Raw genomic sequence first — 17,175 nt, forward strand, 5'->3', positions numbered from 1 at the left:
ACTCCACTTTCCTGTTTCCCCATCACCTTTGATTCCCTTACAAATTAAATATCAGTTTGTTGATCACTGTCATCAATAAACTAGCCTTTACCAGAGAGGACTGGTGAGGATTTCACAGAATCACAACCCTAAGAGGTGAAAGATCTCTTCATATCTTTGTGGTCCCTTATTTTGAGGTTATGCCCTCTGATCCTATAGTTTTCACAAAAGAAAACAACCTTTCCATGTCTACCCTATCAATTTCCCTAAAAATCTTACATGTTTTAATAAGATTGCCTGTCACTCTCCTACATTCCAATGAGTTCAGGGTGAATTTACTCAACGTCTCCTCATAAGATACCTGATATCAACCTAATGAACCTTTTCAGGTCTTTCTCCAATAGCAGTATATCTTTCTTTAAGGTCTGGAATATTGTTGACTGAGTGTGGCTGCACATGTCGCTGCATTGTTGCTGAGGATGCTCACTCCTTATCAGTAAGGGGCCCAAAATTATTCAGTATTCCAGCTGTGTTCTGATTACTGCCTGGTATAGTTTTAGTAAAACTTCCCTACTTTTATACTGCATTTCCTTTGAAATGGAGGCCAACATCCCATTTGTCTCTATCCACTGAACTTGGATGCAAGCTTTTTGTGATTTATGGACAATCATGTAGATAATTTGAAAAAAATATATTTTTACTTGAAAGAAAATTGAGTTCTTTTAACAACCTTGCATTGGAACTCTGGGGGATTTGGTTGATGATTTCCAAATTAAGATTGAAATTATGGTTGAAGAGTTCTTGGAAATGTTCTCTCCAGCAGGTATTTATTGCCTTGAGCAGTTTTTGTCAGTCTTTAGACCATGGTAGTTTAAACCGTATGCCATCGTCTCAGTGGTGTTGATGAAATCTCGTGTCACTGGCATCTGTGAGCTGCTGGATTTCCACAGCCTTATCAATCTAACATTTGTTTTTGAGCCTCCTTACCCACTTCTGCACATCAGCTTTGCTTTGGCATAGGCACTTGTTTTGGCCTTGCAGTAATGTTAATCTGCCAGTCACAGAAGGCTGTCCTTTTTCCAGAGATGAGCTGTTCAATTTTACCACCATTCTCATCAAACAGTCCGGATGGTTTCCAGAGATAGCAGGAACTGCCAATGCTGGAGAATCTGAGATAACACGCTGTGAAGCTGGATGAACACAACGGGCCAAGCAGCATCAGAGGAGTAGGAAAGCTTGACGTTTCGGGTCGGGACCCTTCTTCAGAAATGGGGGAGAGGAAGGGGATTCTGGAATAAATAGGGAGACAGGAGGAGGCGGATAGAAGATGGATAAAAGTAGAAGATAGGGTGAGAGGAGACAGACAGGTAAAAGAGGCGGGGTTAGAGCCAGTGAAGGTGAATGTAGGTGGGGAGTTGGGGGGGATAGGATGGTTTCTAGACTTGTATTGGAGGGCGTTAGAGCAGGTACTGAGAATGGTTGATTTTAGCAGACTTCAGTATTCTCCTATGTCCTCTGGGTATTCCCAAGATAGAGTTTTAGTAAGTGAGGTCAGTAGATGTCACATAGTAACCATGTCACCTAGGGTCTTGATGTTGAACCTTGACTGAGTCTGCTTCTTCTGAACCCTCCTCTTTTGGTGTAGTCTGATGGACATTGTAGAACAGATAAGGTGGTGATCAGTCTAGCAGCCATCTGAGCCGATCATAGCTTTGGTGACATTCATGTCCCGAAGGTCCTTGCAGCAAAGAATGACATGCTCAGTAAGGTGCCATTGTTTTGAGTTGGGTACTTCCAAGATGCTTTGAATTTGTTTTTCTGATAGAAGAGTGTGTTTGTGTAGGTGAGGTTGTATTCAGTGCATTTTGTGAGAAAAAGGACTCCATTGGATTTGAAATTGCCAATACCTTCCTTTCCAATGGTGCCATTCTAATGGTTGTGGCCCCACCAACACTGGCATTGAAGTCTCCCGGAAGAATTATCTTCTGCTCCTTCGGGGTGCTTGTTGTCAGTATGTTAAGATTGGCATAGAAAATCTTCCTTACTTCCTCTTCTGGGTCAAGGGTTATGGCTTAAGTACTCACAACTATAGCCATCAGATTAGAACATACGGCATGGTGGCTCAATGGTTAGCGCTGCAGCCTCACAGTGCCAGGGACCTGGGTTCAATCCAGCCTTGTGCGACTCTGTGTGGAGTTTGCGCATTCTCCCCGTGTCTGCGTGGGTTTCCTCCGGGTGCTCTGGTTTCCTCCCACAGTCCAAAGATGTGCACGCTAGGTGGATCAGCCATGCCAAATTGCCCGTAGTGTTCAGGGGTGTGTGGGTTATGAGGGGATGGGTCTGGGTAGGATGGTTCAAGGGGTAGTGTGGACTTGTTGGGCCAAAGGGCCTGTTTCCACACTGTAGGGAACCTAATCAGAACATACAGAACTGTACAGGCTCTTTGGCCCACGCTGTTGTGCTGAACTTTTATCCTAAACTTAAGGTCTATCTAACCTCCATCCCTATGCCTATCTAATTGCTGCTTAAATGCCCCTAATGAGGCTAACTCCACTACCCTCTCCAGCAATGCATTCCACACCCCTACCACTCTCTGAGCAAAAAACCCACCTCTGACGTCTCTCCTATATCTACCTCCACTCACTTTAAAACTATGCCCCTGCGTAATAGCTACCTCCAACCTAGGAAAAAGTCTGGCTGTTCATTCTATCTATACCTCTTGTTGGTGAACATCAGACAGATGGTCAAACAATCCCACAGGAAGTTCAGAGAGGCAACTGATGAGCTGGTTCTTAATTGTGAAAGAATTCTGGGCTCATCAGCTGGCTTTCCTTGTCAGAAGAAGGAATAACCACCTTTTACCTTCTTCAGTTGCCCTTTGTCTGTAAAGGTGGGTTTCAGAAAGACTAGCAAGATTGACCTGGCATTTCTTTAGTTCTCTGGCTATGATTACAGTTCTTCTCTCAGTTCAGTCATTGTTAGCTGGGTCCATCAGGGTTCTTACATTCCAGGCTCCAAAGTTTATTATTCTTTACTTCTGACCACATATGGGTGATTCCTCCGGATGTGGTAATTCAATCATGCGTTTTCAGGCAGACTATTTTTAGGGCATCTTTTCCAGCCCTTTACTGAGGTGAGCACAGCAGATCTTAAACAGGACCTGTTTTGAGGAAGGGTTACTAGATCTGAAACATTCCAATTTCTCTCCACAGATGCTGCCAGATCTGTGTTTTTCCAGCAATTTCTGCTGCTCAGTCGTGGGCACAGTTGTTGAAATGCTCTACCTGCTTCATCCAGAGCAAGACAACTGAATCTGACACCCAAACCTAATGTGTCAGTTTGTGATTAGGGACTTGCAGATTTCACAATCCTGCGCCCCCCTCCGCTGCTAGCTGATCACCATAGGACTATTGTCTGGGATGTAAATAGAACTGGTGCCTCTTGGGAGGATGCCTGTGGGTGGTATTTTTTTAACATGGGGAAGCTGGTGTACAGACAACCACCACATGAACTTTGGCAGATAAGGGTCAAACCCAGTGGCATGGAGACCAAGGTGATTGACAGCCGTTTCTGTTGTAGCTTACATTTATTTGCCTTCACAACCATTGTGGTGCAGTAATTTAAGTTCAGCTATCAGCCTCTGCCTGATTCACTGCTGAAGTCTTCATGAACCGCGTTTTGTTGGGAACCTACCCCTTGATCTGACTGTCACGGGTAACCCTTCAGGAGCTACTTTCCAGAAGGTTTAGCTTTCGGGTTCCTAGGCATACACAAGGCTCTCCACCGTCACCACCCCCCACCCCCCAAAAACAAGGTGTGATCCTTGGAGAGGTTATGTAATAATATTATGTAATAACTACTGTCAAACCATCTATCCTTCCCTGCAAAAAATAATTTCAGGTTGAGTCATATTCAAGAATATTAATGTTGCAGATTTTTAAACAAAAGTTTAATTTTTTCTGCTTCTGTTTTTCCATTAACCCTGTATCTTTGTACAAGAAGCAAAATAATTATTCAAAATGTATTTTATATTCACTAATTTTGTGTCAAATGAAGATTCTTCAACAGATTTGTTGAATACTCTTTCTTTGATTTCTCTGCTCACAGATGTGCTGAGATCAAGTAGATGTGGAGATTACTAGTAATCTCATTTGCTTTTATCTTGTGCTCTAAGACAATTACCTGTACATTGAATACTGTCTGGACTATTGTTGGCTGTGGATATCTGCAATATACACTGTCCCTGAGGATGCTTGCTCCTTATCATTAACAAGGCTCTTCATCTGTAAACACTATTTACATCCGCACATAGGAAAAGAAAACTACAATTCATAAACTATGCTCATTCTAAGATGGTATCTCTTACTGATGCCACAGTCATATGTTCAATTGCATCGTGATATACATAAATCTCATCATACCACATCACTGACAAGCCTGCTAGAGGTCCACGGATGTGAAAGGTGCACAGTAAAAGTTGTTCCTTCACTGCTAACAGCAAAATCCATTTCATGGAATTTCTGAAGCAGAAAATCCTATTCTGTGATCTGCGTCACTGTCAAGCTAATTTATTTGTGTCAACTAGATGTTTTATAAATTTAGAACCTGCTATTGTAGAGGATGCTGTCACTTTTTGTGGCAATTTGTCATCTTACCATATTATGTATTGACTCATCTGTGCATGGATGGCATCACCGGTTTCTACTCAGATCCGCTGTCAGTGCATAGACTCATGAGCATCTGTAACCTGTTTGAACTGGCTTTGGGAGCTAAGGTAAATCAAGGCAAGAATGACACCATTTTCTTTGGGAGCTGGGCCACTGATCCTTTTAGATCCTTCACTGTCAGATCAGATTATCTGAAGATGCTAGGTATATGGTTTGGAGGGGCCCAGGGGCATGTGCCAAAACTTGGGAGGAGTGTATTGCCAAGGTGTGATGGAAACTAGAGCAGGTGGGAACACCCATTGAGGGTAAAAAGCTAGACATCCGGTGTGAGGCACTATTTTTCTTGTTGTATGTGGCACAGGTCTGGACTATTCCCCAAGCCTGTGTCATTGCAGTTACCCAAGTCGTCTTCCATTTCACCTGGAGATCAAAGATAGACCATGCCCAAAGCTCTGGAAAAACAGGGGAAGAATGTATCCAACTTGATCCCACCTTCATCCTAATGGCCACCTTTGTGTGTGGCTGCAGCAAACTGTGTGCAGACCCTCAATTTGTAAACACTGAATTTCACTAAGTACTGAGGTTCTACCTGTTCCCCATGTTGCAAATGATAGGTCTGGCCTCATTGCTGTGGAATTCTCCAAGTAATTGGACAACTCTGTTTTACCTGTTCCCCATGGAAAAAATCTGCAAAGGAAACATCTTTGATCACAAGTCCATCAGATAGTGTTCATGTAGCATCCCAGACGCTGTGGGAAAAGGAAAGAGCTGATTGATTTGGATAGTTTCTTGAGCAGACAAGTCATTTGGCAGAATGCCTCCTCATCAGCACTTTCCAACAGCATCTAGATGACGCTTGGCTGGTGGTAATAAGGGACATTCTCCACCACCATACTGCCCTTGAAGCGGCTGTGGCAATGAGGAGGTACAAAAAAGCAGACAGTCACATCTCCTGGAATGTAGAAAGAGGTGTGAAGCGTGATGCAATGGTTTTTGTCAAGGTTCATTCTGAGTGATGAGAAATCTGCAACCTCAGGGTGCACAACAAGATCAATTTCAACTTTGCTTGGAAGACCATCAACTGAGTGAAAAATGCTCTTTGTTCTGCCTGAAACCTGATCTTCCTGTGCAAAGATAACAAAGTGTGAAGCTGGATGAACACAGCAGGCCAAGCAGCATCTCAGGAGCACAAAAGCTGATGTTTCAGGCCTAGACCCTTCATCAGAGCTCTGATGAAGGGTCTAGGCCCGAAACATCAGCTTTTGTGCTCCTGAGATGCTGCTTGGCCTGCTGTGTTCATCCAGCTCCACACTTTGTTATCTTGGATTCTCCAGCATCTGCAGTTCCCATTATCTTTTCCAGTGCAAAGAGTTGAGTTTGACCGATTTGTTGTAGACCGGCACATTCCGAGGTCCAGGACTATGTGCTGAGGGACGCACTAACGCTTGGACCGTCTGTTGCGAAGGCATGTTGGGAAAAGACCACCCAAGGTCTTTCTGTCAAATTTAAATGGGGGTTCATTCAGTTATCAGACCCTCTCATTGCCTTGAACATATGTAAATAGTGTCCTGCATGAATAAGAATACCTTTGACATTTGCAACCGCAGGGAACATCAGATCCAATGCTTGTTTATCTTAATATGCAAAGACTGTACAAAACTGCTTTAGTACCTGTGTACAAAGACATTTTTTGAAGTGACTAAACATATTTTTGCAATAAAAATCATTACCTGTTGACCTATCATGCGCTATACCTTCAAGCTAAAATATGGTGTGTCAGCACGCATGCTAAAAAGAAAGTAGTTCTCTTGGTATGTTGTAATTACTTGTCTTTTATTTTTATATGGCTCTTTTGGCATTTCATTCAAAGATGGGAATCTTATTTTGAAGGTTATATTTAATGTAAGGAGAATAAACCCGTTTTGTTGGGGCATTCTCTGTCTAAGCAAGTTATATTTCTTTTGAAACTCCTAACCTTTCATGACTTACAACAAACTTCTGCCAATGAGTTTCTGCAACCAGCAGCTGGGAAATATTGGTAATGGTTTGGTGTAACTTTAACCTGGGTGAGTGATAATGGGAACTGCAGATGCTGGAGAATCCAAGATAATAAAATGTGAGGCTGGATGAACACAGCAGGCCCAGCAGCATCTCAAGAGCACAAAAGCTGACGTTTCGGGCCTAGACCCTTCTTCAGAGAGGGTGAGGGTTCTGGAATAAATAGGGAGAGTTCGTCCCCTCCCCCCACTGCACCACACAACCAGCCCAGCTCTTCCCCTCCACCCACTGCATCCCAAAACCAGTCCAACCCGTCTCTGCCTCCCTAATCTGTTCTTCCTCTCACCCATCCCTTCCTCCCACCCCAAGCCGCACCTCCATCTCCTACTTACTAACCTCGTCCCACCTCCTTGGCCTGTCCGTCTTCCCTGGACTGGCCTATCCCCTCCCTACCTCCCCACCTGTGCTCTCCTCTCCACCTGTCGTCTTTTCTCTCCATCTTTGGTCCACTTCCCCCTCTCTCCCTATTTATTCCAGAACCCTCACCCCATCCCCCACTCTGATGAAGGGTCTAGGCCCGAAACATCAGCTTTTGTGCTGCTGAGATGCTGCTGGGCCTGCTGTGTTCATCCAGCCTCACATTTTATTATCTTAACCTGGGTGAGTTTGGGTTTGGCTAAGAGCTTAGATGTTAAAGCTTGAAATGCCAAAACACACTGTCTCACTAAAATTTGGGGGCCAACTAGCTGAACACACAGTAGTGGGGTGGGGGTGGGGGGGAATCCAACTCATTTCCAGGCGCTGGATTGCTACTTAAACATGCTAATGAGGTTAAAAGCTTCAGGTTTAATTGTGGGGTATGGGTTTCCATACACTGGGAATTCCAGCAAGACATGAAAGCCTCAGAAAGGCAAGTGCCTCCAGTGTGTACACTGTGCACATGTGCATGGAGAGGGAGAAGGAAGGAGAGAGAGAAAGAGATCAGAACTGTTTTATCTACACAACCCCAATATCTCCAGACAAAATCATACTTTGGGTTGGACTCTTTTGGATCCTCCTGGATCAGATCCTTTCCCTAGTGTCAGAATGAGGCACCTCTGGAATTGCAAGACTACTTGGGATCAGGACTTTGACTCTCTGCACGAGTTGATGACTGGATGGCTTAGTCCTGCGGCATCATCCAGGATTTTCACTGCCCAGCAGAAAGCGAGCCTTTTGATCAATTAATTACTTTCCAGTGGAGAATCTGTTTGGGTCAAATGTTACATCAAATCCAGATTTGGATTTTCTCATGAGCTATTGGACTTCTCCAGCAAGTAAAAGTTTCCTCCAGTACTTCAGCTTAGAGACTTGACAATGAAAGCTTAGGTCAAATTTGTGTCCTCGCTTTCCAACAATTGTTAGCAGTATAAAGTTTTAATACGGTTATGATTTTGGACTCTTTAAGGTAAAATGGAAGGAGGAAGAAGTTCGTATGACCTGGTCAGAATGCTGAACAATTCAGTGGCTTGGGTTGCTGTGGAGATGAAAGGGTCCCTAAGTCAAGAGGTTTGTTGAGGAGGTACTAGATATTCATATCCATTGTAGAAAAGCAAGAGCAGCTGTGCTGACTGAGGAGGCTGTTCATCTCCAAGTCTCACATGGCAGTGTTAGGAATATTAGGCCTTAAATGGTTAATTTAAAATCTGTTTAATTTCAAGTTAGAATGCGGTTGAGGTCTAGAAGATAGCTAATTGTCAATTCGCCCTGCATATGTCTGGCATGATTCAAATTGTCACAGAAATGACTTTGAGAGGGCAAGAGTCCGCAGAAAGTCATTGTAGGATTGTTCTTAACATAACACATCACTGAACTGCTCAGACCAAAGTCGGTCTGCAAAAAACAGAGTAAGAGGGGATAGCAGGAATATAGCGTTGGCTATCCTGTACCTGAAGCAGAGAAAAATGATGATTCTCCTGTTCATTATACAATGCAGGTGGGAGCTTTCATTCTGATCGAAAAGAATGCATTCGTGAGAATTTAAAAGGAGAATGGAAGATTTACTTAGGGGCAGTTAAGAGTCAACCACATTACTGTGGGTCTGGAGTCACATGTAGGCCTAACCAGGTAAGGACAGCAGATTTCCTTTCTTAAACAAAAAGGACATTGGTGACCCAATACAGTCTTATGACAATTGACAATAGTTATGTGGTCACCGTTGTGCTAGTTGTTTTGATACTATAGATAGTGAAATTTGAATTTTGTCAATCTATAGTAAGGGATTTGAATCAATGTCTCCAGATCATTAGCCTGGGTTCTGAATTCCCATTTCCACAATGCCATCACCTCTCCCTTTTACTTAGTCCGTTTAATGCAAAGGCGAAAGTTCTTTAAACAAGTGTTTTTACCTCATGGGCATGTTTAGAGAATGTCTCTGCACTCGCCATCATAGCTGCAGTTCGGTCCTCCAGTTCACCCAGTCTCTGTCCACGTTCATCCAAAGCAATCCGAGCACGGGCTAGATCTCCAACAACCCCAGAGGCTGCACCTTTAACTCCCTCAAGTCCACCAGGTCCAGGGATATGCTGAGCAAGAGTCCGAGATGCCTTGCCTGCTGAAGCTTCACCAACTTAAGAGTAAAAATATTAGGAAAATATATTTACTAGAGGGCTTTCAATATTCCAGAAAATAAATGTCTACATTTATTTTGGCCAGTGGTAAAACTTGCAGCTGGACTTTAGGTTTTCTTAATTTCTCCTGCAGTGTGTATCGGCATGTCGTGTAGAAAGCCACATCAAAAGGTTTAAGTAATTAAGTGGACACTGCATATGTTTTTATTGTCTTGATATTTGAAACAGTAGCCAAAGTAAATTTGTAGGTTGATTCTAGTATTTACGATAATGAAGCATTTTTAGCAAGAAATGCCAGATTTTTAGGGGATGATGTGTAGTGGAAATATCACCAGGGTAGTAACCCAGAGGCCAAGGGAAATGCTCTGGAACACAAATTCCGATCGCAGCACAGCAGCTTAAACTCCAGTAATAAATATGGAATAGGGCGATTAGCATCCTATACATCACCATAAACATTCATTCTTTCCATCACAAATCTACAAGGCGTGCAGTATAATGGATTACCAGATTCATTGTGGTAACTCATTGAATGTCTTTCCACAACATCTGTAAAACCCATTACCTCCATCACCATGACAGACAACAGCAGCATTCATTTGGGAATGTCAACTCATGCAATTTCCTCTCCATGCCACAAACACACATACACACATTATTCTGACATTGGAATTATAACTGTCATTGTTACCAAATTAGAAGCTAAAATTCCTTAACAGCACAAAGGATGTACCCACAATACATTAACTGCTACAAGTCAGGGTGGTGTTTTACTACAATTTAAAAAAAGCAGCAAAAATGTTATTTTGAGGGCCAGGGAATCTGGACAATGGACAATTAGATCTGTTAAAAATATATATTTTTCAATTAGGTTACAGAATCAAAGCAGTATACAAAGTAAGATAATTGACATCTGTCTGAGGAAATCTCAAAGCATTCCACATGGTCATAGAGATGAAGTGAGGAAGAAAAATATTTTAATTTAACTGAGTGTTTGCTCATAAAGTAGGAAATTCTAGTTTTTGTATGCTATAGACTGTAGCTCACTGGAACAAGGTGAGCCAAAGGAAACCAATGTTAGTCAGATTTTCATTTCAAGACGAGAAAATACAGACTTTGTTGCTCACTGTTTAATGTGAGTGAGGTTTGGAATTGGAGGTGAAAAGCAGCTGGAAGATTTGCCATGTTCAGAGCTAGAAGGGAAAGCTACAGATATTGTCAGAACTTTGTGTTAATTTGCAGAGAGAAAATAACCACTAAGTGTTGGGAACAGTGGGAACAATGGCAGCACAGAAGCTATAGGAGCATGGGCGTTATTAGGGAATAGCTCTGTTCCTCGTTTTAAAGCACAAAGCAAAAATACAGTTAAATAAAACAAAGAACTGTGAATGCTGGAGATCTGAAACAAAAATAAGTTGCTGGAGAAACTCAGCAGGTCTGACAGCATCTGTGGTGACAAAACAGTTAATGCTTCAAGTCCAATGATTGTTCATTGGAATACAATTAAGCCTAAATTTGAGCTGAAGAGTCCATGTACTGAAGATTTAAAAATAATTTTGAAGATTGCATAGTCAAAAGTTGTTGCAAGGAACCTCATGAAATTTTATACCTCCAAATGCTAAGGAGAATCTAAATTAAATTTCAAAGGGTTGTGACATATTTTGAGGGTTTCCCAGAAGAAGGGTAATTAACCTTCATAGCTTAATTCACAGCTTTTAAAATCATTGCATACAATAGCTTGTTTTAAAACCAAGAAATTACAGCATAATTCAGTTAATTACTGGGCGTTTAGATTTCTCCTTTTAAATATTAGTGGTCATAACAGGATCACAACACCATCGCCTTCATGAAGGCAATTAAAGATGCTGATCACTTATCTGTGAATGAGTTATAAAAGAAATCCCTTGTCCCTTGACTAACAATTAAACTACCTCTGAAGCCTGCTAGCACTTGATTTGAACATAAGAAATAGAAGCAGGGGAAGACTGAGTCCTGACCTACTATTTAGGTTTTATCTTGGGTTCTAACTCTACTTTCTAGATGGTCGTATAAGGGCCTTGATTTAAGGAGAGGCTATAAATCTACATATTTGACTGGTATACATACAATAATGCTGAGAGAGAGGATTCCAAAGATTTTCAGTCCTTTGAATGAAGAAATTTCTCCTAATTAATTGGTTCTTTGTCCTGAAACTTGGCTAAAATGGGTGGCTGTACTGCCAATCCTCACACAATTCTGGGACTAGAAATAGTGCAGGTGGGTGGCTGCTAAGAACCAGGTCTTGTTTTTGATACTCCCTCCCACTTTCCCCCACACTGCCCAAAACTCAGAAATGACCCTCCAACAAAGCACTTACCAGAAGCCTTGGTTCTCTTGATCTTGGCTATCCTTCTAGTAGCAGCCAAAGCCATTTTATCAAGGAAAGTGGCATTGAGCTAGGATCTAATTGAATTATTGAGTAAGCTTATAGGCTAAATGGCCTACTGCTATTCCTATGTTGCTATATATCTGTCACTTTGAGCATGTAAGAAAGGAACCTAACAAAAATGAACGATTCACTCAACATCTCAGTATCTATCCTGTCAATCCCATACATAATTTCGAATGTTTCAATGAAAGCATTTCTTATTCTTCTAAACTCTAGAGAACCTAAACCAAATTTACTCACTTCCTCATCATTGAGCAACATGTATCCTGAGAACCAATCTTGTAAACCTTCATAATACTACTTTTGAAGTAGGAATATCTCTTATTAAATATGAAAACCTAGTGTCCCACAGGTGTGGTTTCATACTCTGCACAATTGTAGTCAGACGTATGTCATACTTCAACCTCTTTATACAAAAAAACCAGCATAGTATTTGTTTTCGTAATTGCTTGCTGCACCTACACTGCAAATTTTGTGTGGTCTTTAGAAATCGAATAGATAGCTATCAGAACATTCATTCACAATATAGCAACATGCATACATTTAAAAAAAACACCTCACTTAAAGAAAGGAAAAGTAAACATAATTAATTTCAGAAGAGGGGAGAAAGGCAAATTGGTACAAAAAAAGGAATATTACCTTTCCATCATTTTATGAAACAAATTTGAATGTAAATTTATTCTAATTTTCTTTATCATTTTTAATATTTTTATGGCATGGAATCTTTTGGTTCCTGACCAAAATCAAGTAGAAAAGGAATGTTTACTTGATAATAGTTGGGAAATGTCGTGATGACATCTTACAGCACCTTCTGATCAACTTACATAATTCTTCTCTGTCAAATGTTTGTCCACTTCCTCCAAACAACCCCTTTAAGAAGCCTCTATTTTGGGCTTCTGGGGTTTCAATTGGGGTAAACAAATCTCCAAGCATTTCCTGAAAAAGTGGAAATTTAGTATCAATAACCTCCAATCTCATGAATAAAGGCGGCAGCTAAGAGAAATGGTATCAATTAGTGATGCTGACTGCCTCACCTAGAGTCCTCACCTTGCCTCATACCCCTACCCAGATGAAGCTTTGGAAAAATATCAGGACAGTAGGACCAATCTGAAATGAGGAATTCAGAGGGCTAAAAGGGGCCATGAAATATCTTTAGCAAACAGGGTTAAGGAAAATCCCAAAGCCTTTTACTCATACATAGGGAGCAAGAGGGTAACTAGAGAAAGGGTTGGTTCACTCAAGGACAAAGGAGGGGAGTTATGCGTGGAGTCAGAGAAAATGAGTGAGATTCTTAATGAGTACTTTGCATCAGTATTCACTGAGGAGAGGGACATGACGGATGTTGAGGTTAGGGATAGATGTTTTATTACTCTAGGTCAAGACAGCATAAGGAGGGGTAAGTGTTGGGTATCCTAAAAGGCATTAGAGTGGACAAGTCTCCAGGTCTGGATGGGATCTATCCCAGGTTTCTGAGGGAAGCGAGAAAGGAAATAGCCGGGGCCTTAACAGATATCTTTGCAGCATCCTTGAACACGGTGAGGTCCCAGAGAATTGGAGAATTGCTAATGTCTCCTTGTTTAGCCAGGATAATCCAGGTAATTATAGACCGGTGAGCCTGACGTCAGTGGTGGGGAAGCCGTTGGAGAAGATACTGAGGGATAGGATCTATTTACATTTGGAAGAAAATGGGCTTATTCGTGATAGACAACGTGATTTTTGGGAAGGTCATGTCTTACCAACTTGACAGAATTCTTTGCGGAAGTGACAAAGTTGATAGATAAGGGAAGGGTTGTGAATGTCATATACACGGACTTCAGTAAGGCATTTGATAAGGTTCCTCGTGGCAGGCTGAAGGAGAAAGTGAAGACACGTGGGGTCCAGGGTGTGCTAGCTAGATGTGTCGAGAACTGGCTGGGCAACAGGAGACAGAGTTGTAGTGGGAGGGAGTTTCTCAAAATGGAGAACTGTGACCAGTGGTGTTCCACAGGGATCTGTGTTGGGACCACTGTAGTTTGTGATATACATAAATGATCTGGAGGAAGGTACAGATGGTCTGATTAGCAAGTTTGCAGATGACACCAAGATCGGTGGAGCAGCAGATAGTAAAGAGGGCTGTTGGAGAATGCAGCAGAATATAGATGAGAGAATTGGGTGGAGAAATGGCAGATGGAGTTCAATCCAAGTAAATGCGAGGTGATGTATTTTGGAAGATCCAATTCAAGAGCGAACTATATGGTAAATGGAAAAGCCCTGGGGGAATATTCATGCACAGAGAGATCTGGGTGTTCAGGTCCATTGTACCCTGAGGGTGGCAATGCAGGTGGATAGAATGATCAAGAAGGCATACGGCATGCTTTCATTCATCGAACAGGGTATTAAGTACAAGAGTTGGAAGGTCACGTTACAGTTGTATACGACTTTGGTTCAACCACATTTGGAATACTGTGTACAGTTCTGGTCGCCACATTACCAAAGAATGTTGATGCTTTGGAGAGGGTGCAGAGGAGGTTCACCAGGATGTTGCCTGGTGTGGAGGGCGCTAGCTATGAAGACCGGTTGAGTAGATTAAGATTATTTATGTTAGAAAGATGGAGGTTGAGGGGGGGACCTGATTGAGGTCTGCAAAATCATGAGAGGTATAGACAGGGTGGATAGCAAAAAGCTTTTTCCAAGAGTGGGGGACGCAATGACTAGGGGTCATGATTTCAAGTGAGAGGGATAAGTTTACGGGAGATATGCGTGGAAAGTTCTTTATGCAGAGGGTGGTAGGTGCCTGAAACGTGTTGCCAGTAGAGGTGGTAGAGGCAGCACGACAGCGACATTTAAGAATAGGCAGGGAGCAGATGGATACAGATCCTTGGAGAATAGGCAACAGCTTAGATAGAGGACCTGGATCATTGCAGGCTTGGAGGGCTGAAGGGCCTGTTCCTGTGCTGTAATTTTCTTTGTTCTTTGTTTTCACCCATCTAACCTGAACACTCAGAGGAAACACATGCAAACATGGGGACAATATGTAAACTTCACACAGATAGTTGTCTGAGGGTGGAATTGAACCCAATTCCCTGGCAATGTCAGGCAATAGTGCTAACCACTGAGCCATCTGGCCACCTAAGGGCACAGGGAAATCAAAAGCAAAAGATGTCCAGGAAAAGGCATTAGATGTAATTTGTTCTGAAATAATATTTATTAACTTTAATATTACTTTGAATATTATCTTATGGCACAAAGTACAAACTCCTTATGTGGCATCCTCTTACAGTTCTGTGAGGTAGGTTGACTGATATTTAAATATCTTTCTAGTCAGGTGAAAGTTATTTTATGGCTGTTTATTTGAATGTGATGTAAGACTGAATCATCAGGTATCAGCATTTTGCACTAAATCATTGAGCTTCAGTTAATAAAATTCTTACCAACTGTTAAACAACATATACTACACTATCTATAGTGTTTTGGAAATATTCAATATTCTGGTAATATTCAGTACAATATTCATGCGAATTAATGAATGTATTCCACCAAGTGGTGGTGTATTTTTTCCCAAAAATTCACCAAACTCCTTTAGTTCGCTCACTTTATGAATTATGAAATACTAATTAGAATTCACAATTTCTGGTGAGAATTCCCAAATGGAACAGCAGCCGTACCTGAAGGTTTTCACACATCTCTTGGCTGTAAGTAATTCGCTGGATTTCAGTGGGGGAACTTAGATACAGAGCTTGTCCACCATTTGTAAAACAGAAAGTTCGTGCTATTCTCATATCAGTTAAAGGCAAGTAGTTTACATCCAACAATGGACGAAGACTTGGCAAGCTATGGTTTAAACATAAAAATGCTGAGCATATTTCCCGTAGCTTAGAACACCTCTATTTTATAAGCACCAACAAACATTAAAGAATTAGGAACATAAATAGAAGTTGCTGGAAATGCTCAGCAGGTCTGGCAGCATCTGTGAAGAAAAAAAATCAGAGTTAACATTTCAGGTCTGGTCACCTTTCCTCAGAACTAAAGAATTAGTTTGTTTTTAGTTTGGTCCAATGACCTCAATATAATTTAAGGTAAACTAAAGATAATCTCACAGATGCTTCATTCATAATATTTTCAGTGAAATTTTATAATGGCCACTCACCAACTACATTTATTTTGCTGCTCATAAATGGAGAGGAGGAAAACATGGAAACCAATGGTAGTATGAAAGGAGGGGAAAAGTATGCAATAAGGAAGATAAAGCACTTAGAAAGAAATGGCAGTAGAAATGTTTCATAACAGGAGAAGCTAGTGATGAAAGAATTAAATGAATACCATTTACACATGAGGTTTCAGTGAATAATGTATTAAAAGACTAAATCAAAGGCAAAGTAATTTTCATATAAATATTGTACAACTTGTCAGATTTAATGAGGATTTGTAACTGAGAAAAATAATAATTCATGATAAATAATGACATTAAATTGTTGGTAGCATAATGATTTAAAAATTATCTTGTGATGTTTGATTGTAGCTCCAATTTGCGGCAGCTTGGAGTAGTGGTCCACTGGGTCATGTGAGTTCCTCATACTGTTGAATTCATGATGTAAATTATGCTGCGGGGACAAGTTAAACAGAGATCAGGAGTTGCCAGAACCAGAGGTAGGCAAAGATTGTGTAAAAGATTTAAGGAAGGAATTGAAAGAGTATGAACGGCAAAATCACTATTGCCATTAGAGAGAGAACTGAGAAAAAAAAAGATGTCTTGACCCATTGTCCCTGATTTCCTACACATCTGATTTGTAATGTCAGGAGATTTAAACGGAATGAGAAAAATGGGAACAATTACCTGAAAATATAGAATACAGGCGTATATCTTACATTTAACTTTTTACAATATCAAGTGGAAGAAATTAGAAAATTACAGCAGCGAATCAAGTGCACTACTTACAATACATGGAAGTTACCTTAGGGTCATAATGTGTCCATTAGCACAGAAGCAGGCCAGGCAGATGCTGTTGCACATAGTTACAACATCAGCTCGTAATACAAAAGAAGTCTCTGTAATATTGTGTATGTAAAGACAGCTTTGAGAAGGGAGAGAATAGACTTTAGCCTGTTTCTCTGAGCAGAGCACTACATACTGGTGATCCCCTATGTCCTGAGAGGAAGATGGTGAAAATATTACGAGTTTTCTTTTCCGTCCTTTATCATCTTTATCTTCATTGTTTGGATCTTTCCACACTTCATATGGAGGGTGTATTAAACCACCCAGAGAGTCCAAGAATGAAAATGTTAGCAGGGCTCCTTTCAACATTAACACTGTTCCTGAAAAAGAAATAAAATAAACCTATATGTATTACTTAGGAGCACAATTATCTCTAGTGTTTCGACAATATGAACATATTAACTTTCAAATCCAATAACACTTTGATAAGCTAATTTCAAACAAATGTTCTATTGTTACATGTATATCAAATGGAATATGGACAATGCTGTAGATTGTCTAAATTTTAACTGTGCTTGTGTA

The 17,175-nt window shown here is 41.0% G+C and overlaps 1 protein-coding gene across 5 annotated transcripts in view; it reads right to left on the bottom strand.

The window, feature by feature from the left end:
- Positions 1-17,175, bottom strand: part of stxbp5l (syntaxin binding protein 5L) — a 523,376-nt gene that overhangs the window by 10,030 nt on the left and 496,171 nt on the right. For all 5 annotated transcript variants that reach the window (XM_048540360.2, XM_048540359.2, XM_059650278.1 and 2 more), the window contains 4 exons: positions 16,613-16,973; positions 15,326-15,491; positions 12,506-12,617; positions 9,032-9,252 (listed from right to left, as the gene is read on the bottom strand). In XM_048540360.2, the coding sequence (XP_048396317.1) occupies positions 9,032-9,252; positions 12,506-12,617; positions 15,326-15,491; positions 16,613-16,973 (860 nt within the window). The remainder of the gene's footprint in view (positions 1-9,031; positions 9,253-12,505; positions 12,618-15,325; positions 15,492-16,612; positions 16,974-17,175) is intronic.

Source organism: Stegostoma tigrinum, chromosome 12 (assembly GCF_030684315.1).
Source record: "Stegostoma tigrinum isolate sSteTig4 chromosome 12, sSteTig4.hap1, whole genome shotgun sequence".
Taxonomy (NCBI): domain Eukaryota; kingdom Metazoa; phylum Chordata; class Chondrichthyes; order Orectolobiformes; family Stegostomatidae; genus Stegostoma; species Stegostoma tigrinum.